At 43.9% G+C, this 23,540-nt stretch overlaps 1 protein-coding gene across 4 annotated transcripts in view; it reads left to right on the plus strand.

Moving 5' to 3' along the window:
• The window catches only part of STARD13 (StAR related lipid transfer domain containing 13), a 259,294-nt gene extending 242,465 nt beyond the window's left edge, over positions 1-16,829 (plus strand). For all 4 annotated transcript variants that reach the window (XM_054164923.1, XM_054164921.1, XM_009907051.2 and 1 more), the window contains 7 exons: positions 3,491-3,689; positions 7,145-7,352; positions 8,235-8,349; positions 9,098-9,319; positions 12,105-12,322; positions 15,927-16,103; positions 16,480-16,829. In XM_054164923.1, coding sequence (XP_054020898.1) covers positions 3,491-3,689; positions 7,145-7,352; positions 8,235-8,349; positions 9,098-9,319; positions 12,105-12,322; positions 15,927-16,103; positions 16,480-16,597 — 1,257 coding nt within the window. In that variant the 3' untranslated portion in view covers positions 16,598-16,829. The remainder of the gene's footprint in view (positions 1-3,490; positions 3,690-7,144; positions 7,353-8,234; positions 8,350-9,097; positions 9,320-12,104; positions 12,323-15,926; positions 16,104-16,479) is intronic.
• The last annotated feature ends 6,711 nt before the right edge of the window (positions 16,830-23,540 follow it).

Here is a 23,540-nt window from a genome sequence, read left to right on the forward strand (position 1 = left end):
GCCATTACTATACACTTCCTTTTATAGTACTCTTAGCTGCAACAAGCAAGTTGGGAGACCCTCATGTTCAAAGTATTTCAGATCTTTTGATTCCCTTTAGCTACAGACATACCAATCATATTTTTACTGTTCTTCCCCTAAGGATGAGGATATGTATCTTTATACTACTGGAAGAAACCCCCTGGCTGATTATGTTCAGTCCTCTGCTATTATCGACCTCATATCATGTGAGCTCTTCCATAGCTGCTTTTAGATAACAGTAAGTTCAAAAGGGGCAACTAGCATTTTACTCTGCTGACTTTGCTGCTTTCCTGGCTCTGAGCACACAAAAAGGTTGGAATTGGTCTGTTCTTGCTGGAAATGGTCTATTTTCCAACCACCATTCTGTTTGCTGTTCAGGTTTTTTTTTTGTTGCATGACAGTTATCTTCCCAAAATTGAAAGTCTAAAACTGAAATCCCTTGCTGTGAATCACAACCATTTCCCTTAGAGCCAGTGCAAAAGACACAGGCCCCTCCTATAATTTCTCTATGTAAAGGAATCCTGTAGCAGTCAAATGTTGACTTCTAAACTTGGGGTGTCAAAAAAGGTGAGATGAATTCTGCCTACCATATGTAGTACCAGAGCTGAAGGGAGGAGTAGCCTGTTGGAAATGTATTAATAGAGGATGGAAGAAGAAGGTGCATGGAGAGAACTAGAAACAATATATTCAACAGCTAACATACCTGGTGATCACTGTGGTAACCTGAGTTTGTGTACTGAGCTGGGAAATCCAGTGTAGGAAGAAAAGTGATGCAGTGAAACTGGAATCAATGATGGGACTGGAGGAGGAGACATCCAAGTATAAGGAACAGGAGATGTGGAAATAGGGATGGGCTTGTCAGCTAAGAAGCAGAGCAATAGGAAGAAAGAGAAAAGAGAGGGAGTAGAAATGGAGAAGTAAAAGGAATGGTAAAACCAAAGAGAAAGAGAAGGCTCTTGAGGAGTTTGAGGCAGTCAAAAGGAGTGTCTAGGGGCAGTCTCAGGCAATTATCTGCTCCAAGAGGGAGAGTTTACTTGCTGGGAAGTGTCAGAACTCAGAAGAGCCATTACAACTCAGCTTGAGTTTCCACTCAGAGTAGAACTGGGAAAATGTTGAAGAGAAAATGAAGGAGGAGGCATACAGGTTGAGACCATTTAAAATATCTTTCCACCAAAACACTTTCAAGCAGAAAACCCTCCAGGCACTTCATCTTCCCTGCTTTACAGCCACTCCCTTTATTCCCATTTAATTCAAAGTCTAATGTCTGACCAGAGGTGTGAGCAGCCTTCAGTCTGCTCTAAAATCTTGCTGACATGTATATTCCATGCACCACATGGAATAAAAGTCCTAAACAGGCACCAGGTCTTCTACTGTATGCAATGAGTAAAGTTGAGGACGCTCTAAATCACTGTAAGGTCTAGCTTCTGGCACTGAAATGACCAATACACTATGATACGTTACTCAGTTTCAGCCTGTGAAATAGAAACTGCTTTGCCTGTATCAGCTACATCTCTTTTTCTGTCAGCGTGTGGCTCCTTGTAGGATAGATGATCCATGGCTTGAGGATAATAAAGAGATTGTGTGAGACTAACCTCTGATCAATCATTGTATTTATAGCCCAATTTTATGTACCTAATTATTCTGTAATATTGCAGAACAGAGCCCAAAGCATCTTTTCCTATGAAATTAAGAACTGCCCTCTCTTGATTAATTGTGATTTTTTCCAAGAAAAAGGGAAGTAGGAGTTTGGATAAATATCATTACACAAAACCAGAGATTGATTGTAGCAAAATGATGTGCAGCAGGAGATTGCACAGGTGAGCTTTGATGTCTGACCTCTTCAATCAGATGTAGCTGGAAGTTTTTAAAGGTTCTATATACCAGCAAGGACACTTTCCATCAAAAGCTGAGAACCGAGCATCTGCTCTCACATTTATCTACCATGTGCCAAAGGTGTTATGGCTTTTGGACAGAATTAGCATGTGTCCTGCATCTTCAGCACACATTTTTAAGCAGAAAAGGGACTTAAAAAGAAGACAACAAAGGGAAAAGCAGATGAAAAGAGCTAGATGCTCTTTCTTGTATTCTCTTGTCATAATGAAAAGCAGAGATTCACCTGTGAACAGAAATACAGTGCAGAGGGATGTACGCAGGGCACAGTGCAGTCCTCTCCATCCTACACACAAACTTAGCTCACAAGTGATGCTAATGCATTCATCAATAAGTAGAGACACAACAGAGCTGCCTCGCAGCCAATCTGATGTAGCAGTTCATCTCCATATCAATAAATGCATCCCCTCATAGAGCTAAGGAGTGTGTGATTTATGTAACTACTGTCATTAATGTGTGTTCACAAAAGTCCTGAATACTGTACAGTTGAACATGGGAGGTGTTCTAGGGAGAGGAAGGTCCTCTCCATAAATTCTGTGCTGGCAGAAGTAAGGGAAAGAAGGCCACAAGGCTTTATTTAATTGTCTTTACACATTTTTGTTGGTGGACTATGCCATGCAGAAAGATGAACTGATAACCAGCAGGACAGTGATCATGGAGGAACAGAAATCTATGGTTCCAAACCTGAAATACATATTTCCCATAGGTCTCTCTCAACATTTCGCCTTTTCCCCTGCAAAACTGAAGGAAAACAATGCTGACACTTCCCAAATGAGTCACTGTAAACTCACTTGGGAATAAATAATGTGGTTGAAGCTCTGGAATTTGCCACAGGGGAATTCCACTGGCAAGAAAGACGTAAAAGCACAGCACTGTTGCGAAGGCACCATTTGAAGAATTAAGCTTCCTATAGAATAGTAAGCAATAGAATAGTAAGCAAACAGCATGGAAGTGTATCCTAGTGACACCACACAGGGAATTGTGTGGCCCCCACTTTGGAACTGGGGGGTTTTAGTGGGATTTAGGGGAACTGCCAGAAGCAGAGAGAAGGAAGTTGAACAAAAAATTTGGTTTTGATTTTAAAGCTCTACCAGGATGTACTTATCTTTTGCCACAGAATTTATTACTTAGCTGAGCCTAATATTTTCTTGTTAGTCTTTAAAATATATACCCAAATAAACATGAGGAACCAGATTCTCAGATGGAGTAAATCAACAGACAGTCACACAAGCCAAGCAAGCCACTCTGATTTATATCAGCTGAACATCTTTCTTAAACTCTTCAGGCAGCAGGGAAACCACTTACACTCTGAACTTTCACTCTAGGATGGGCTACAGAGCCGTGGTGTTAATTAACTCTTGCAGTCCTGCTGTGAGAGCATGACTTGCCTGCAAGACTTGTGGGTAGGTCATGACCACTGCATTTGCATGATTTCCTTGTTTCCTGGAGTAAAATAAGCAACCCAAGGTTTGTCCACGATCAAAGTCCCATGTAACTGAATTTTTCATATATATAATATATATTTTTTTTTCTTTAAATAATATTTTCTGTTACCCCAACCAACATGGTGCCTTTATAGGTTGGTCTGTTCCGAAAATCTGGAGTGAAATCCCGAATCCAGGCCCTACGTCAGATGAATGAGAGCTCCCCAGAAAACGTCAGCTATGAAGATCAGTCAGCATATGATGTGGCAGACATGGTAAAGCAATTTTTCAGGGACTTGCCGGAACCTCTCCTCACAAGTAAGCTAGGAGAGACTTTTCTGCACATCTACCAGTGTAAGTTGCAATGGTTTTGCTATTACAAATGAGTAGAGAATATATATTGTATAATAATGTATTGTAAATCATTTTGGTATGTTAATATTGGATAAGATTCTTTCTGCCTACCTTTAAGATGTATAAAAGAACCTCTCTGCCCTCAAAATCTTTCACTAAGACGTTTTTAGAACTACATAAGGTTTTTATGCAAAGACAGCATTCAGATGTTGAAAAGCTTTGAAAATATTGGCCTCACAGCCAGAAAGAGTTTGGGACTAGCTGTCCATGGGCATGAAAATGTGAAGGCTCAAATTGTCTTCAGATTTGTTTAAACTGTGGCCTGTTCCACGCAGATAGCTCAGTACAAGTGAGTCTTCTGTGCACAGAGAAGTACTAGTTCACTGTGAGAACATGTGCCTGTGTAGTCCCATTCTTTGCTGTGACTTCTGATTATTTGCTTTTTCGTGATAGTCAATAAAATGTACATAGGAGAAACAAGCTGCCTCAGGCTTTTAGAGAGGTCTCGTAGAGGGGGAAAAAACAAACAAGCAAAAACCAAGCATTTCTTCATTTCAGTATAAGAAATCTTCAGCAAAATCTAAGACTCACAGGCCTCAAAATGATGAAAATCCCTGTACATCAGGAAATTACTCTGTATCTCTTCTCCAGACTGAGGGAGAAATAAACAATGAGGAAAAGGCTGAAAATAGGGAGAAACGGGATTTTTTTCCTGACAATGTCCATTATGAAGGCCAGTCAGTGTTCTGGCAGATACAGAAAAGCATACCCAGCCAGTCTAAGCCAAATAATTGGATGCAGTAAAGAGAAGTGTCTAGTCTTGTCACTTGCAGACGTTTCAGCTGCCAAAACAATAGAAAGCCTTTTTTAAACACACCATAATCACAGTGCTAAAGAATCCAAGTTACTTCCGTTGCTTCCCTTTGCTGTAAAAGTCTGTCTGAGGCACATAGTCACTAATGTATTTAACATCACAGTGTCTGTGGCTGGTGGAGAAATGTTGTGGTCCTGCACCTGAGAAACGGCATCACAAATACATTTAGTGGATTTGGTCACGTGTGATGGCTTGGGACACGAGTGAACTGAAACAGTTGCTGCCTAGCCCTGGACCATCACTTTCTGCTCTTCTTTCCTGCTCACATGTTGCAGGTCTTGCCTGCCTAGCACACATCAATGAGCTTGTTCAGAAAAGCAGAAGAAATTCTTGGTGCTAATAAAATAGCAGTCACAATTGTTTCCATAGTGAAGTGACCAAGGAGAAGGTTACCCACTTAGAAGGACATGTTCTGTACGTCCTTGGAAACAAATCACCTTTAAACTATTGCTTGATGAAAATTGGGAATGTCTTATCTTATCACAGAATGTCTTGTCTTATCACAGAAGAGACTGCAAGTAAACTACCCCCTTGACAAAGGAAGAAACACATGGCAGATCTCAGTGTCATTGGCACTACTAGGTCTGTAGCCAGAAGGGCTCCTAGCCTCCAAGTTGGAAGCCTGGTGTTAGGTTTCAGAAAAGCCATGAGGCTGAACACAAAACATTGTTAGCAGCCAGCAAAATAATGTGAAAAGCCTGACTCTGTAACCCTATGTGGTACTGCAGTGGGAAGTCTGAAGAAAAAAGAGTGCTAGGAAAGATGTTCTTGAAGTCCTCCAGTAGTTCAAAGAATTTCAGAAAGACTGAAGGATGGATGCTTTTAAACCAAGGTGGAAACAGGGAAAGAGGGATATGGACGTGCTGGAAGGTGTCCAGAGAAGGGCCACAAGGATGATCAGAGGGTTGGAGCACCTCTCCTATGAGGACAGACTGAAGGAGTTGGGACTGTCTGGAGAAGAGAAGGCTCCCAGGTGACCTAATTGTGGCCTTCCAGTATCTGAAGGAGGCCTACAAGAAGGCTGGGGAGGGACTTCTCAGGATGTCAGGTAGTGATAGGACTAGAGGGAATGGAATGAAGCTGGAGGTGGGGAGATTCAGGCTGGACATGAGGAGGAAGTTCTTCACCATGAGAGTGGTGAAGCCCTGGAATGGGCTGTCCAGGGAGGTGGTTGGGGCACCGTCCCTGGAGGTGTTTAAGCCCAGGCTGGATGAAGCTCTGGCCAGCCTGATCTAGTGTGGGGTGTCCCTGCCCATGGCAGGGGGGTTGGAACTAGATGGTCCTTGTGGTCCCTTCCAACCCTGACTGATACTATGATACTATAAAGATTGGCTCTGGAGACACTGGACACCAATGTTTGGATTAAAAATGAGTAGAAGGGTTGGAGTTTTTCCATGTGATCAACAACAAATGTATTTTTTCTGGTTTAGGCAGTACTGACAAAACTCCTTTCACAGAATGAAAACTTGAAGATTTTTGGGATACCAGTTGTATTTCATAATGTCTGCAATTAAATAAATCTGTAGCTGGAAGTTTTTCTTCCCCTTCATCCTGTTTAACAAATTATTAATGTGAAGTTAGGAAACATTTTTCCTCTCTTAGTGTGTTGGCAAGGGATTTCTGGTTTTCTGGGACTCATTGAAGATCTTTTTCATATATCCAGGACCGTAATCATATATCCAGAATGCTTGACTTGCTGTAAGACAGAGGACTGAGATGATTAGTGTAGTAGCATAGTATATGGCATAGTATTGATGAAACGTTCTACATGTCCCTAAAACTCTCATTTGCACAATGTTTGCCTGTAACTTGAAGGGCTCACCAGTCTTCTCTATGCATCAGTCTCACCAGTGCAACAGTGCAGGTGAAGAAGTACCAGGAGCAAAGGCTCCTCTGACTTCTTAGAAAGACCTGGCCTTTCTGCTTCTAGAAGATCAGAAGCTTTTGGCTTTGTCATTCACATCTGAAAGCTTTTAAACTGAAGTGCTTGTACAACGCTAGCAGGCAGAGCTTAAAAGCTGGCTGTTCCCTCTCCTGTAAATCTGCTTTTGTTCTTCTTCTGTTCAATTATATAGAGAGTAGGTAATACCCAGAGGAGGGCTCCAAGTCCAAACTGAGAAAACTTCTGTTAGTTCTAGGAACTAATCTGTCTGAGGTGCTATTTGAGCATATCCATCTCTGCTTTCATTAAACTCTTATGGTTTAGAACACAGGTCTAAGTATTTTCCCAAAGCTTCCCTAAGGCTTTTGAACTGTCTTCCCAGGGGACAAAACAAACCTGAAAAATACCATTTATTCTCCCTTCATAAACTTTACATGAAGTTCAGTCTTTTTCTTGGGGAACAGCCTGACAAAAGAACAGAGAAATATCCTGCACTGGCTACACGAAGCTGTGCTTGTTGTACAAGCACGTGCCAGGGCCCTCCAACAACCAGCTGGTCTTTGCCCCTCTGTCCCCTGTCATCTGCCCCTTCAGAAAACCAATCCCAGAGTGTGAATGCCTGTGCTAACTCTGTCTTGTTCCTGACTCCTTATCTGACCTTACAGCTGACCTCCCCGAATGTCACTTACTTTTCCTCAGATGTCCCCAAGGAGCAGCGGCTGCAGGCAGTGCAGGCAGCCATCATGCTGATGTCAGATGAGAACCGGGAGGTTTTGCAGACTCTGCTGTGCTTCCTGAGTGATGTCACCTCTGTGGAGGAAAATCAGATGACTCCTATGAACATAGCTGTTTGTCTGGCCCCCTCTCTCTTCCATCTCAATATAGTGAAGAAAGAAAGCTCACCAAGGTAGGTTTCTTCTCAACATTATAAATAGCCATGGGGTTAGTACAAAGTGCTGCTTTCAGTGTTTCTAAAGATATGCAGGAGAAGATTTTCCAAAGCATCTGCTCTCTACAACATGTTACACAGGGCATGGCTTCAGTGAGAGGAGAAAGCCCATGCTGCAGAGCTAGAAACATACTTGTACATGCACAGAAGGTGTTTCCACAAGCCCAGCAGGCATTTCTGGCCCTTCTGAATATGCAGTGCCTGCCTTCCATGCAAAAATTCAGTGGGGCACTAGTGTAAATTTTACATCATGTTGGCTTCCGTGATGGGAAAGAGCCTGATTTTGCTCTGACTGAAGTTAAGAGATTGACCACATCTTAGAGGATTTGAATGCACAGCTTTTCAATGAGTAGTTTTTCACACTGTTCTGGCTACATTCTAGGACTTGGGAAACCAAGTTTATTTCAGGCCACCTCTAGATGAAAGGTGAATGTAGACTGAACTCAGCTAAACATTATGTCCCTCCTGAGTGGCTTTTTCCTTCCTATCTGGTTCAGAATACACTGAGAATCATGTGGTCATGTGTGTGTATAACCAGTGTCTGAGCAAGCACAAAGCAGTAACAATGTAAATCTTTGCACATCATTTCTGTTAGAAATCCCTTTCAAAATTTACACCACCTAATGCAGGATGTGCATAACCTTTCCTGCTTTCACCTTTGGCTCAACAGTATTTTAGGTAAACACTTTGCCTTTAAAAGGGGCCTGCAGTCTGAGCTTGTGCAACATAAAAAATTAAAGACAGGCTTTTCTCTCTGGTGTTCTGAACGTCCTGCTGCTGTTTGCTTTCATATTAAAAAGATTCAGCTCTTTTTACCTGAGACACTGAATTCAATTACAGAGTAATACAGAAAAAATATGCAACAGGGAAGCCAGATCAGAAGGACCTCAGTGAAAACCTGGCAGCTACTCAGGGACTTGCTCACATGATAATGGAATGCAACAAACTTTTTGAGGTGAGTGAGAGACTCAAACGGCATTATTCATGGCCACATAATGCAGCATCCTTTGATGTATTTATGTTTATGCTTACATTTTCTGTCTTGGATTAGCTCAGAGATTGATGGTGCCTTACTTATTTGTAAACTTGCTGCATCTAATGTTTATCTCTCTTCTTTATGACTCTTCTAGCATTCAAAGTCTGTTAAAAATGCAGGGTAGTTATTCTGTAGCAACTTCGAACTCAGATTTTAGTCAAATTAAGAATTTCTGCTGATTCAACATTTCATTTTATTAAAATGCTTTTAGCACCTCAGCTAATACTTGTTCATCTCAAAAAAGGGAGCTAATAGACTTTATTACTGTGTGTCAGGCAATAACTTTAAAATTACATAGGGAGATGCAGTCATTCCTGCAGCTACTTTCATAGCAGGGGGAGGAGAGATAATTCTCATATCTCCCTTCCCCAGAAACACAAGGAAGCACTTCTGGGGGTCAGAGGAGGAACAGAGATGTATTGACATGAAGTTGATCAGTCTAATATTGTTCTGCAGGAGCAGTGCTGTTCTCAGCCACAGACTGATTGTGCTATTTTGATTTCTCATCTTGCATAAGAAGCAAAGCCAGAAATAGGTATCGATTTTACAGCTCATAGGCTCGTTATACTTGGATGCTGAATGGTCTGTAAGCCTAGAAACAGATTGCCTTAGGAAAAGCCCTCAGCAGCAGATGTTCTTTGTGTTTTCCCTCCCTTCTGTGGCACAGGTCCCGCATGAGATGGTCACCCAGTCACGAAACTCCTACGTTGATGCAGAAGTGCATTCTCCCACCCTAGACGAGCTTGGGAAACAAATGGATGAGGAAGGAGGGAACTATCAGATGTACCTGGAGAGTCTCATGCAGAATCTCCAAAAGGAAGCAAAGGAGAAGTTCAAAGGATGGGTCACATGTTCCAGTATGGAGAACACGGAACTTGCCTACAAAAAGGTATCTGGGGGGGATGAAAAGAAGCAATAAAGGAACCAAAGCAAAATATAGCCTAGCTATGGGATGCCCTGACTTGTTGCCTGACTAAATATATACCCTTCTGACTGGTGAGGTACACCATAGTATTATTTTTTAATAAAACCAGGTAAAAATGTCATAAAATGTTGATTTAAGCATGAGATTCCAGGGAAAGCCAGACAAATCAATCTGAGGTCTCCAAAATGGGTAAAGTAAGTGATACAGCAAACAACACAACCAGAGTGTGAACCAAGACTTTAAACAATATATAACATTACCTGGGTGAGCATTTTGACTGTTGTTTGTTAGCAGTTTGAAGAAGTTTAGGCTGGAGGTGAGAAGAAAGTTCTTCACTGAGAGAGTCATTCGTCATTGGAGTGGGCTGCCCAGGGAGGTGGTGGAGTCACAGTCCCTGGAGGTGTTCAAGAGGGGATTGGACATGGCACTTGGTGCCATGGTCTAGTTGTGAGCTCTGTGGTGACAGGTTGGACTTGATGATCTTTGAGGTCTCTTCCAACCTTGGTGATACTGTGATACTGTGAACACAGCCAGAACACAGGTATAGGAAAATTCTTGTCAGTCTGCCCACTTACCCAGGCCAGCCATATGGCCAGTCTTATATCTTGTATTTCCAGTGGATTTTCAGTATCTGCAACTTTGATCTGTTTCTGAAGTTCCAGGCTCTGTCACTTCTGCAGGGAAAGCCAGGCTGCTGCAGCCAGGAGGGGGAGGATGCAAGATTGCTACAGATAGTGGAGTTCAGGGCTGCTTGAAATACAGTGACAACACAGAGATTTGCAAACCAGCGGCAGCTAGAAAGAAGAGGGGATGCATTAGGGGTGTGTGACACTAGTTAGGTAGGGTAAGGGCACTGGAAGGAGTGTGGGATCTATATAGTGAGGGGTCAGGAGGCAGCAGTATCACTATTTGGGAAGTGTACTTGGTGGAGAATGAATTGAGAGCCCTGAGGAGAAGGATTTAGTGGTGGTGTTTGGTGAGGAGCTCAACATGACCCAACAATGTGTGTTTGCAGCCCAGAAAGCCAACTATATCCTGGGCTGCAAGAGAAGTGTGACCAGCAGGTCAAGGGAGCTCATTCTCCCCAACCGCTCTGCTTTCATGTAGACCCCATCTCAAGTACTTTGCTCAGCTCTGGTGACTCAAGAAGAGCAGGGACTTGTTGGAGTGAGTCCAAAGAAGGGCCATGAAGATGATCAGGGAGCTGGAGCACCTCTCCTACGAAGACATGCTGAGAGTGCCTGGGAAAGAGAAAGCTCTAGGGAGACCTTATAGAAGCCTTCCTGTATTTGAAGAAGGCCTACAGGAAAGCCAGGGAGGAGTATTTACAAGGGCATGTGGTGATAGGACAAGGGGTAATGGCTTTAAACTGAAAGAGAGTAGATTTAGATTAGATGTAAGGAAGCAGTTTTGATTTGTGAGGGTGCTGTGCCCCATTCCTGGAAGTGTTCAAGGCATGGTTGGATGGAGCTTTGAGCACCCTGTTCTAGTGGGTGGTGTCCCTGCCCATGGCAGAAGGACTAGAACTAGATCTTGAAGGTGCCTTCTAACCCAAACCATTGTATGATTGTGTGAAGGTACAACCCTTCTGTTCAGGCAAAGAAATCACAGTTACTCTGGTTAGTAGCCAGCTTCTGTAAGTGATTTCTCCAACAAGGGACTGTGGGAGGCTGTGGAGGGCTCAAGTGGAAGTAGGATGTGGGAGAGGGGAGGGAGTGAATGGTCTGGGGTGCATGAGACTATGAAGGGGATTGGGAGTACCTACGGGTCTAGGGGAGGGGGATTGGGGAACTGAGAGCTTTAGGGAGAAGGAATTATAACCATTAAAATAATTAAAGGTAGGAGGGGTGGAAGGTGGATTTCTGAGGCACAGTGCTGGGGCTGGGAGTGATGATTGAGGTTTCTGGAGCACTAGCATTTGTATGTAAGGATCTCAGGGTAGGTAGGGGTTAGAAAAGCAGGGCTCTCCAATGCCAGTGCTTACAATTAACTTGTTTGCCATCTCACATAGGACCCCTAGAACCATGCAGAGGAGCCACATGTGTGGATCTTAGGATGTTCATCTTGTACACAGCCCAGCACTTTCTGCTCCTGCTATTGTGTTCTGTGGAAGTGTAACAAGTAACAGGAGCCATGAGCAAGGAAGAGTTACCAAGCAGCTCGTGTACTTCTTTGAAAGCCCCTAACATTCTGTGATTTTCCCAATACCTCTTTTGCAGCCATTTTGAAGGCCCAACATCTGTGTACCTGAAACATAACCAAACCAACATATGTTCTGCTTTTCCACCAATTAACTAGGAGGGGTATTGGACCCTCAGTCCCAGCTAGAGCATCAGATTGCCCAAAGTGGTAGCTTTATTTTAGCTCAGGGTTTCGGTCTCTCATCTGTTTTTACTGCTGCACAGACATATTCTTCATTACACTACTATGCTTGGGGTTGAAAAAGTGTCTGTCACGCCAGAAATAATACAGCAGCTCCACTGGCACCATGGGAACTGATCCAGATACACACTGGCGTGAGAGCAGAAGTAATCTATCACTTTAGTTTTCCTTCCAGGACTAGTATGCATATGTTTTCACACACAATAGAGCAGCAGCTATAGTAATAATAGCAACGATTAGCAGAGAAATATGCATGCTCTTCAGCTAAAATCAGATACCCATATCAAGATTCTGCCCTTAGTTATCCTCTGCTGAACACAGGGACATAAATCATGGAGGGTTTATGTTCTTTGTTGCTTTACTCCAGGTTGGGGACGGGAACCCGCTAAGGCTCTGGAAGGCCTCGGTGGAAGTGGAAGCCCCGCCATCGGTTGTCCTGAACCGAGTGCTGAGAGAACGGCACCTCTGGGATGAAGACTTCTTGCAGTGGAAGGTGGTTGAGAGCCTGGACAAGCAGACAGAGGTTTACCAGTATGTTTTGAACAGCATGGCTCCCCATCCCGTCCGAGACTTTGTTGTTCTAAGGTGAGCTAAGGGTAGTTCTCCAGTGTCTTTGCTTCCTGCAGTGCACCCATGGAAGAGCTGGTCTTATCTCAGCCTATATAATTGCAGCTATCTAATTGTGCTTCGAGAACTCTGCTTCTGGGCAGCTGTGTTGATTTCTCAACCTGAATTAAAATTGTACACCTAGACCATGCTGACCTTTTCTCTGATGTAATTTGAGCAGTACGTACTCCTGAGGCCGTAAATATCATTTCTTCTGCGGAACAGATGTCTGATAATAGCTGCTGTTCTCTCTTAGCTTTGTTGTCAAAACAGTGCAACTAGAACCCAATTAGTTCTTACACTGCTTTTGCTGTTCTCTGGAGAATGTTTGATGTTTAAGACCCAAATGTTTAGTACAGAAGATAGTGATGCTTTTAAGCTAAGGTTGTTATACGGTGTCTGTAGAAGTCGTTATTGTAGATTTGAAGCTGGAGTCTTTGCAGACCCAGCTTTGCTAACTCATAAAAGTCCCAGTGCAGAATCAACCAGAAAGATATGTGTTCTGACATCTCTCCAATGTACAGCCATGTATCAATATTCCAGATTCAATCCCAGTTCTGCCAATGTCTCTCTGCCTGTACACAGCAGACCAGAAAAATTACTCTTGTGCACCTTGTGCTTTTTATATCTTGGCCGCTCTGCTCGTTAGGAGCTATTGTGGAGCTGCTGACGTATTTCACTCACAGGGTCAGTCTTACAGTTATTTATTTGAGAAAGCTTTTGTGCATTCCTGTTCTTGGTCTCTGCTTTCTTTGACTGAGAGGATGTGCCAGAGAAATACCAAGTAGTTTTGACAAAGGAAATAGTCAAGTGAGTCAGAATTGTGTTAGAGGGGAAAAAAGATTGAAGGAAAAACATGACCCCAATAAAAGTCAATTCTAATAGCACATCCCTTTTTTGAACCAGGGTGTTCTTTTACAGAGTGACAGCAATGCAGGTATTGGTAGTAACAGGGAAGAATTATTGGAACTCTTGGGGGAAGATTTTACAAAGTGTGTTCTGTAAGCTCTTTATGATGTTCAAACACCAGTCCTTGCATTGTTCTGTTTTCTTTGCCTCCCCACAGTATACTGGGCTAAGTTAATTATTTTATAATTCATGTTTATAATATAAAAATAGAAATTATTCTATAATATAAATTAATTCTTTTAGAAAATGTCTTAAATAGAGTATTATTGACTTGAACCAGTGAAATATTTGGCCCTCTGCATAGCACCGAGAAGGTCGTCCAGGCACAGTGGGGAGGTTTTGATGACTGGACTTCTGTCCTCTTATTTGCCACTTAGGTCACTATTAGGTTTCATGGTGGATTATGGTCTTTAAAGACCTGTTGTGCAGTCACATTAGTTAAAGAAAGATATTGCCATCAAGTTCTCATTCTTTTCAATAACCCAGACGGAGTGACCCCCAAGGTCTGAAATACATATCAAAACTGAATCCTGGTGGGTTTTTAACAGCTGAAAACAGCCATCAGGCTGATCTGTCAGATTCTGTTGTTTATCTCTTTTGATTCTTATCATTAAGTCTTGAGCAAGGCTAGCCAGTGATAGTGCAGTCAGTTTGATACTTCACGATTGGTGGGAAGTGAACAATGAAATTATAATTCACCTTCAGGGACATGAGTAAATATATTTTAACAGACAACAATTTTCTCCTTCCCAGTCAAACTTTTGGCTGTTTGGCTGTGAAAGGATAGACTTAGTTGTTCTTTTCTTTTTTTTTTTGTTTGGTGTAATGGGTTGGGGCAGATCCCCTCCCCACCACAGGCAGAAATAACGACTCAGGCAAACGGATTGCAGAAGTGATGAAAGTTTAAATAGAAAGCAGTGAATGTTACAGAAAACCCAAAGCGCAGTGACAAAAGAAAGATCCCATCCCCACCTGAGGGTGCATCCAAAACCCCCAGGGCTCCTTCTTCCCCCTCCCTCTGCTGGGCTAGTCTCAGCTGGCCAGGCCTGAGACTGCCCATCCCCCTGTGGCCTTGGGCCCAATCAGGCCCATGGCCGGGAGATCTCTCCCCCAGTTACCAAGTCTCGGAGAGGGAAGGAAAGAGGAAGTGCCAGACTCCACACTGGATCTTATAGTGGTGCAAAGAATTATGGTAGGAAATACACAATTTCCTGTGTCCATCCCTCTGGGCTGGACTTCTGGACACAGGAAGTGAATGCACCAGGGGGGCACCCAGCTCAAACTACAACATTTGGTTTGGTTTTTGTGGGGTGGTTTTTCTTCTTGACAGTCATAACAAGGGGATTAGGCTCCCTTGAGAAGAATCTAATGGTGAGAGGTTGCAGCAGTGTTTCACATGGCTGGAATCTGATGCAGTGCTCAGCAGCCCTGAACAGGCATCACTTTTCATTAAAGATTCCTCAGATGTTTAATGCTAAGTGTCACAGCATCTCTGGGAGTTGGGTGCCATGCCCCCTTTTTGCTACTGTTAGATATTTACAGAAGTACAGAAACTGGCCTAAATCTGTGTAACTGGGAGTAAGAATCCTAAGTCTTCTGCAATCTCTGGAACACAGGTTTCCGCTTCACAAATGGCCCAAGTGCCATGTCATTACCAAAGATACAGCTAACTACTGTGCAGGCATTCACAGTAGTTCAGCATTTCACAGTGGATCTGAGGTGTGATTTCCTACTCTCCATGTGTTCCATCTGCCAAGATAGCTCATGATTTTTATTAATGCACAGACACATGTGAAACTTTCTGAAGTCACTGTCTTCCTGCAGACTCTTGAATATCAGCTCAACTTCATATAGGAAAAATGCAGAATTATTATTTGCTGAAGTCCAAACTTCCAACAGTCCTTGAAAGCAGCTTACTTGCTAAAACATGATACTTGAGAAGGTCACATAATCCCATGCACGTTGTACAGCACAGTGAGAATTTCTCCTTTTGTCCTGCAGCATAGAAAAGAGCACAGACCTATCCTATAAGATTCAAGGCAGATGAGAAAGATGAGAGAATATGCAGACAGTGCTTACAGAACAAGAAAAAGTTATTAAGTATTAAAGTCTTGGTCTCCTGCACTTGGTAGAAAACTGCAGCATGTTAAGAAAGGCTAGAAACATGGGAGAAGGGGGGGAAAAAAGTGAAAGGACATTTTTTGGGTTTAATTCAGATGACCTTGAAACATGTTCCGGGAGTTTCAAATGTCAGTGTGGGTAGTAGTGATGATTTCTGCTGTGCTAAAACCATATTTGTTCTTCTGTAAATATGCATGGGTGCAGTGCAACATTTCAGCTTTTGCTAGATAGCTTATGCCCTTCCAAAACGTCTGTCTCCAAAAGGCTGTATAGTGCCCTGTAATGCATAATGGTTACAAGATGCTTATGTGACAAAGCAAAACTTCTTCACCTGGAGCCTTCAGCAATGTAGTTGGGTGGCCATTCCACATTGTGGTCAGACTTGCCATCTGAGGAGCATGAAAATTCTCCAGGGGCTCCTACAACAGCCCAGTAGCATTACAGGCAGCAGCAAGGACAAACAGACAAGCCAACTGTAACTTTATCTGGTTCTTACTCATATGCCCAAAAGTTTTATTACTAAAGTGATTCCATCTTGCTTGTGTCACTGCAGGACATGGAGGACAGAGTTGCCAAAGGGGATGTGCATGCTGGTTGCCATCTCTGTGGAGCACGAAGAGGCTCCTCTTATGGGAGCTGTGCGAGCCATTGTGATGGACTCTCAGTACTTAATAGAGCCGTGTGGCTCAGGAAAAGCCAGGCTGACACACATCTGCAGAATTGACCTCAAGTAAGTAAGCCACCTGCAAAAAGCAGATGTCCACTCAGCAGGGTAAAACCCTTCAGCTCAGGGAGGGGAAGTGTTGGGAACAGAGGACACAGTCAGTGCAGCTTTGCTGCTTTGGAGTCTTTCTGCCATCCTTTCTATCCATGATGCTAATTTTTCCACTCAGCATCTACCACTGTCACAATGTGATTATAGGAATAAAATCTACTTGTTTGATTACTGTGAGGGAAAACTTCAGAGTGCCCTTACAGTGACAAGCATTTGAAGTCCTCACCACCACTGTGGGCAGCGGGGAGTAGGAAGCATGGCAAGCCTGTTCCTGCAGGGCATATTTCTTGAGTATTTGAGTTTCTCAATAATTCTCTTTCCATTTCTTCAGAGGACATTCCCCAGAGTGGTACAACAAAGGCTTTGGACATCTGTGTGCAGCAGAAGTTGCCAGGATCAGAAACTCATTTCAGCCTCTGATCGCCGAGGGACCAGAAACAAAAATCTGAGGAAGTGTTCATGGGAGCATGTGAGCGTAAATCGGGGTCTGGCAGGGAGCAGGAATGCTCAAAGCAAAGATTTTATTTAAGCTGCAGAAATCTGACCAGGCCTGAGTCTGGACAAAACTGAAACAGGAATTTAATAGGAAAGTTCTTACATTCTGGAGACTTCACCTTCCCCCACCACAACCCTTCTGTACTAATTTCAGTTATTGAAGTAAACATTTCTTCAGAGAGCTTTTATCGTTATGACTTCAGACTATTGCTATTACTTTTGTGTTACATAACTCTGGTATTTAAAGGCTTCTAAGAAGCATATTTTAATTGTAAATAAATGTATGTACAGATGTATATATCTATATTATATCTATATATATATGTATATGTATAAATTAATTATTTTGTATATAACTCAGTGCAAATCACTTGCATCAGCTGGACCTTGAGTGGATCTCTCAGTTGTTTCTTCATGTGTCACTGCTACATAAGCTGTGTTTGCTATTGTCACAGGGCCACCAGGCATAATCCCTGTGGCAGAGATGCCTGTTCTCCAATATGTGTTGTGTCTGTGTATGCTGTGAGAAGGTACCTAGAAGCAGATGTAGGAAGATTTAGCAGAACTAAGGAAGAAGGTTACTGTACGTTTAAAAATAACAAGGAGTGGGTCAGTTTCACCAAACAACATAAAGGAAAATGTAACTGAGATAGGCATTTTGAAGGCCATTTATATTCAGCTGCAGAGTTGTGACTGTTATTAAAAGGTGTTGAACACTTACCTATTGCCTTAATTAATGGTGTATCTGCCGCTAGAGAACCTCGGTGCGTGCAGTGTTGGAAGTGACTGCTCAGTCTTGGCGAGTACAGATAACATTGTGTGCACTGAGGTGTCTGACATCAGACTGGCAAGTTATTAAGCTGTAAATCTCTCTTTCCACCCCCCACCCTCCCCAGCATTTTGTCTAGATTCTGAGTGTTTCTGTGTTGTTGCTTCCTTCTCCTGTAGAGATGGCTAATTGTTAAGGAACTCCAAAGCCGATTTTTCCACATCCAGTGGCTGTAACGACGTGCAGATGAATATTCTTTTAATATTCTTATTGTACAAATAACTAAACTTTATAAAGCTTTTACACACATTCTGGAGATTAAAAAGACTAAATGCAGACTATGGTTGTAAAGATTGCTTTTATAGTAACAGCAAGCATTTTCATATTATATTGCACTGATCTGCATGAACCTGCCTCTGTAGGCACTGGTGGGAGCAGGATTAGCCCCTGAACTTTGAGGAGTAGGAGCCATTTAAGCCTATTATATCACTTCATTTTCAGGGACCTATTATTTTCCTAATGGAAGAATGCTTTAAAAGTAATAATAATAATAATTTGTCAACATTATCTTTGAGGCAGAGTTGTTTTTAACTAACCTAAGACCAAAAACTGTATTGCACCTATGATTCAATAAGAATGTACAAGCCTGTTAATACTGTTCCTCATTAATCACATTTGTTCACTCTGACTTTATTTATTGCTGCAGAAACCAGCTGAGTCATTCATAGCCAGTGTTTTAGCCCAGTCCTTCCAGCAAAATCCATTAAAGATTTCCTACATGAAGCTACAGGTTTATGCCCCAATTCAGGATATGGAAATATTTTCAAAGCCTGTTCTTTGATCTGCCCCAGATATGGGGGCTGTGAGGTGGACCATGTGTGGTCCTTAAGAGCTGCTAGAGCACAGTCCCGTGTGCCATCGTGCACGTGTATAAGGGCTGTGCTAGCAGGGGACAGCCCTGCAATCCAAGGAAGCAAGACAGTAGGAGCTCAGGGTGGACAGGGGGAGATGACCCATCATGGTGTCCCTGTGGAGCAGAGGACCCCAAAAAAGTCCCTGTCGTCTTCCCCCATGAGCTCGTCTCACTCATGTTTTATTGTACAAATATAGGATCAGGGAGGTCAGCTGCCCATGAACTCCTGCCTTGACTTTATGGCCAACAGTAGTTGCAATGTGCAAGTGTTGTCTGGTTTTAAGTCTTAGAGACAGGGAAGCACATGGCCAGATTGAGCTCTGGCAGTCACCAGTCAGCTGCTGGTCCAGCCAGGTCCAGCCTTCCTGGGAGCAAATGGCGGCTCATGACCTGGCAGGGCAAGGCCAGCCTCCTGGTTCCAGTGGGACTGCTACCCCAGAAAGCAGCCCCAAATGCCCATAGCCATGGCAGCAGGTTTCATGCCGTCTGTTTTTCAAGCCACAAGCAATTAGAGCACTTCTGCTGCATTAGTTTGTGCATAAATGAACACGGCAGTGCCTCAGTATTAATGGGTGCAGAATTTCTGGTCCTGGGAGTGGCAATTGTCTAACAGTAAATAATTTCTTAAGGAAATGAAGGGAAAGCCTGGACAGTGTTTTTATCCTAACACGCTGAGCTGGTAATGGGCCCTGTGCCACCTGTCACCATTAGCAAGGTAGGGTTGCCCTTCTACCCTTGGAGAAGCTCTGTCATGTGCTTCTGATATCTCTAAGCCATGTATCAATGAAATTAGAGTTCTTTCAAATGCACATTATGCCGTGTGTACCATTCAGCTACCACAGTATTTTGTATTGTTACATTGCCGTTGAGGATACATTATGATAACTGCATTTTTAAATGTTATACTCATATCAATACCTCATATTTTTACCTCATCTGTTGGTATCAGTCATTAGTTGTAAATAAATAATTGCAGAGTTGAATAAATTTGTGTACACTAAAAAGCCACATTGCCTTGGTGCATTCATTTCATCTGTTGGCATAAGAACCCACAGTACATTTAAGACCTTAGTTCTTTGTTGCAACCCTGATCCTACTCAATATCTTTATTGATGATCTGGACAAAGGGATTGAGTCCATCATCAGTAAGTTTGCAGATGACACCAATCTGGGGGCAAGTGTTGATCTGTTAGACGATAGGAGGGCTCTGCAGAGGGACCTTGACAGGCTGGACAGATGGACAGAGTCCAACGGCATGAGATTTAACACATCTAAGTGCTGGGTTCTACACATTGGCCACAACAACCCCATGCAGCATTACAGGCTGGGGTCAGAGTGGCTGGAGAGGGACCAGGCAGAGAGGGACATGGGGGTACTGGTTGACAGTAGGCTGATCATGAGCCAGCAGTGTGCCCAGGTGGCCAAGAAGGCCAATGGCATCCTGGCCTGGATCAGGAACAGTGTGGCCAGCAGGAGCAGGGAAGTCATTCTGCCCTGAACTCAGCACCTTGAGTACTGTGTCCAGTTCTGGACCCCTCAGTTTAGGGAAGATGCTGAGTTGCTGGAATGTGTCCAGAGAAGGGCAACAAAGTTGGTGAGAGGTTTGGAGCACAAGCCCTATGAGGAGAGGCTGAGGGAGCTGAGGTTGTTTAAGCCTGGAGAAGAGGAGAGATCTTATTGCTGTCTACAACTCCCTGAAGGGAGGTTGTAGCCAGGTGGCTGTTGGGCTCTTCTCCCCGGCAACGACTAACAGAACAAGAGGACACAGTCCCAAGCTGCACCAGGGGAGGTTTAGGCTGGATGATAGGAAGAAGTTCTTCATAGAAAGAGTGACTGGCCATTGGAATGGGCTGCCCAGAGAGGTGGTAGAGTCACTGTTACTGGAGGTGTTTAGGAGGAGAATGGATGAGGCACTTGGTGCCATGGTTTAGCTGATTAGATGGTGTTGGGTGATGGGTTGGACTTGATGATCTCGAAGGTCTCTTCCAACCTGGTTTATTCCTATTCTATTCTATTCTACTTATCCTGTGGTGGCCTTGAGTATACCTGAGCTTCAAGGGTAAGATTGTTTTCCAAAGAAGATTGGATGGCTGTAAATGTAAAATGTAAACTCAGGTCCTCAACAGTGTCTAGGCCCCTGAGTCACACCAAATTCAACCTTGATTTCACACCCATGTTCTTGTCAATAACCTTAAGTCTAGGTTCATAAGACTGACTGTGAAGCTGCAACAGTGAATGCTGGGTTCATATTATCAGCCCTCAGCCATCTCAAACCCATTGAGCCACTGCAAAAGAGAAAATGGTGCAACAACAGGATAGTGATTCCTCTGGTTTGTCTTACACATATCTGCAGATGGAATAAATGCCCCTTTTGGAGTCTCTCTTGAATTGCTAAAAGAAGCAGAGTCTTGGCAAACAGGATGCTAAACAAGGAGTCAGCTGGAAGAAACCATCTAGGAATGTGCCCCTCAGTGTCACAGGTCCCTGTTACACTACATAGAAAGCTAATATTTTAGCCAAAAGTAGTGATGGTTGCAGAGCAGATCCCACCTAGCAGCATGTGATTGCAGACTGTCCCATTTCAGTGGGGAAGAAACTCAGCAAAGACCTGGGGGTGTGGAACTCAAGGGCTAATGCAGAGCAGAGCAGTGGGACCAGGTTAATGAGTAAACAAAAGGGAAAATGTTACAACACCACAGGTAACTATTTGTCTGCCTTCTATAGGCTAATGCTGGGGAGGGTTCATACCCTCCCAAATACCCTTCCTATTTCACAACAGGATCCAGACCCATGTCTCTATTATGCTGCTGATAAAGGTTAGCATCTCTTGCAGAAAAACATCATAGAATGGTAGGGGTTGGAAGGACCTCTGAGGATGATCAAGTCCAGTCCCCCTGCCAGAGCAGGATCACCTAGGGCAGGTCACACAAATGCATCCAGACAGGTCTTGAAAGTCTTGAGAGGAGACCACAACCTCTCTGGGCAGCCTGTTCCAGGGCTCCATCACCCTTACCTCATGTTGAGGTAGAATGTCTTGTGCTCTAGTTTGTATCCATTGCCCCTTGTCCTATCACAGGACGCCACTGAAAAGAGACTAATACCTTCTTCTTGATACCTACACTGCAGATATTTATAAACATTAATAAGATCTCTTCTCAGTCTTTTCCAGACTAAACATCCCCAGGTCCCTCAGCCTTTCCTCATAAGACAGACATTCCAGTCCCCTCATCATCCTTGTAGCCCTCTATTGGATACTCTCTAATACACACCTGTCCCTTTTGAACTGTGAAGCCCAAAACTGGACACAATGCTCCAGGATGTGGGCTCACCAGGGCAGAGCAGCATGGAAGGAGACCCTCCCTTGATCTGCTGTTTTTAATGCACCCCAGGATACCATTTGCCTTTTTGGCCACAAGGGCACATTACTGTCCCAAGGATAACTCACTGTCCATCACAGCTGCAAGGTTCTTCTCCATGGATCTGCTATCTATCCTGCTACTGACATCCCTCAGGGCCTAGCTCCTGAGCCAAACATGTCCTCTACCTGACTCAGTCCCTGCAAATCTGTCTGCAGGCTGGGCTCCAGCCTGTGCCCCACTCACCTAGTTCAGGGTCCACAGCAGGGAACAGAGCTCACAGCCTTCAGAGCAGAGTGATGGCAACCAAGCAGTCTGTGGTCCCCATCTGTCATGGATTGAGTTGAACCTGCTGATGTTATTCACAGCATGCCGCAGTCACACCAGCTTCAAAAAGTGAAAGTGCTAACTGGAGCAAAGTATTATGGGCCCTGAAGTTCAGATTGCAATATGGGAAGCTTCCTGTTCCAGTTACTCCTTCTGGGTTCGGCTTCTTGGGTGCTGGCTCCTTCCTGCAGGCATAGTGGCAGAACAGGTGGGAGTCAGGTAGCTGCTGGTTTGGTTTTCTGTTTCATGCTGGGGTTTTCCCTGTATTTCACTCCTCTTCTACATATAGGCTAAGCTAAGGTAACCATGCATTGTATTATTAGATCAATTAGATTATTAGCTAAGGTAATTATGCATTGTAATTATGGTATCTTACATTATATTAAACACTTACCTTACCTCTTTATCTCAGCCCTGAGTTGTATGTGTTACTCTTCCCCTCACTTCTGTGTTGAGGGAACAGGCAGGTTAGCCCCTGTGCCAAACCATTACCTCACCGCAGCTGAAACAGAGGAGTCAGACACTGCCAGGGCTCAAGTCCACAATGTCCAATGCTCCACACTAGGGACAAAACTCCAGGTAAGGAGAGATCATTTCTGCTTCTCTCCTCCGGGGAGGAGGAAAGGCAAGATGAAGAAAATAACCAAGAGCCTGCACCACTGTGCAAGTGCTCTTCAGTCCCCCCACAATGGCAAGCTAGGGCTTTTGAGCCTCTCCCTGGGCACAGGTGTCTGGCAAGAGAGGGAGGTTAAAGGTAGCTGCGGTTTGAACACAGAGAACTGCTCTTTACCTTGAGCAGAGGCTTGAACCACAGTGTGCAGTTCATTGGTAGTAGCCTGGCTGGGACTCTGCTTCAACTAGAAAATAGTTCCTTCTGTGGCAAGAGCTTCTGTTTCAGCAACAGACTGCCCTGCTCAGCCAGAGCAGCTGCATGGACCTTTGCTGGCAGCCAACTTTAGGATTACAGTTTATTTCTTAATCCCAATGCTCCATTCTACAGAGGGCACTAGGGAAACTCAGCCTAAACCCTGCTCTTTCACCTGCTCATAGCAGCTCCAAGACAGACACATAGCTGAAACACAGAGCTAGCACTTGCTACAGCGAGGATTTGCAACAGCTTGCGATTTATGGGAGCGAATTAGCAGCAGGGCCATCTGTGCCTCCCCAGACCATGCCTGGCCCATTCCTTCCCTTTTTTTTTTAATTAAATAAACGTGGGAACCACAGGTGGTAGAGCAGATGATAGTAACCCTCTCAGCAGCATCTGCGGGCCAGCAGTGCCCCACCATAGATGCAGGACAGATGCTAGCTGGGTGCCTGCGTGCAGCCTGATCTCAGACCCACACGGGGCAGCTGCCTGGGGCCTGCCATCCTGTTTGGCCACCCTGCTGCTCTGGTGTTTGCCCACCATCAGCTGGCTCCCAATGGGACAGGAACTCAAATGGGCCTGTGAAGAGAAAGTGCAGGATTTTAACTCTTTCGCCTGGGTTTCTCTTTCCCTGAAGAGTCATGCCCCTTTCCGCCTGGCCCAT

This window comes from Dryobates pubescens, chromosome 10 (assembly GCF_014839835.1).
Source record: "Dryobates pubescens isolate bDryPub1 chromosome 10, bDryPub1.pri, whole genome shotgun sequence".
Lineage (NCBI taxonomy): Eukaryota > Metazoa > Chordata > Aves > Piciformes > Picidae > Dryobates > Dryobates pubescens.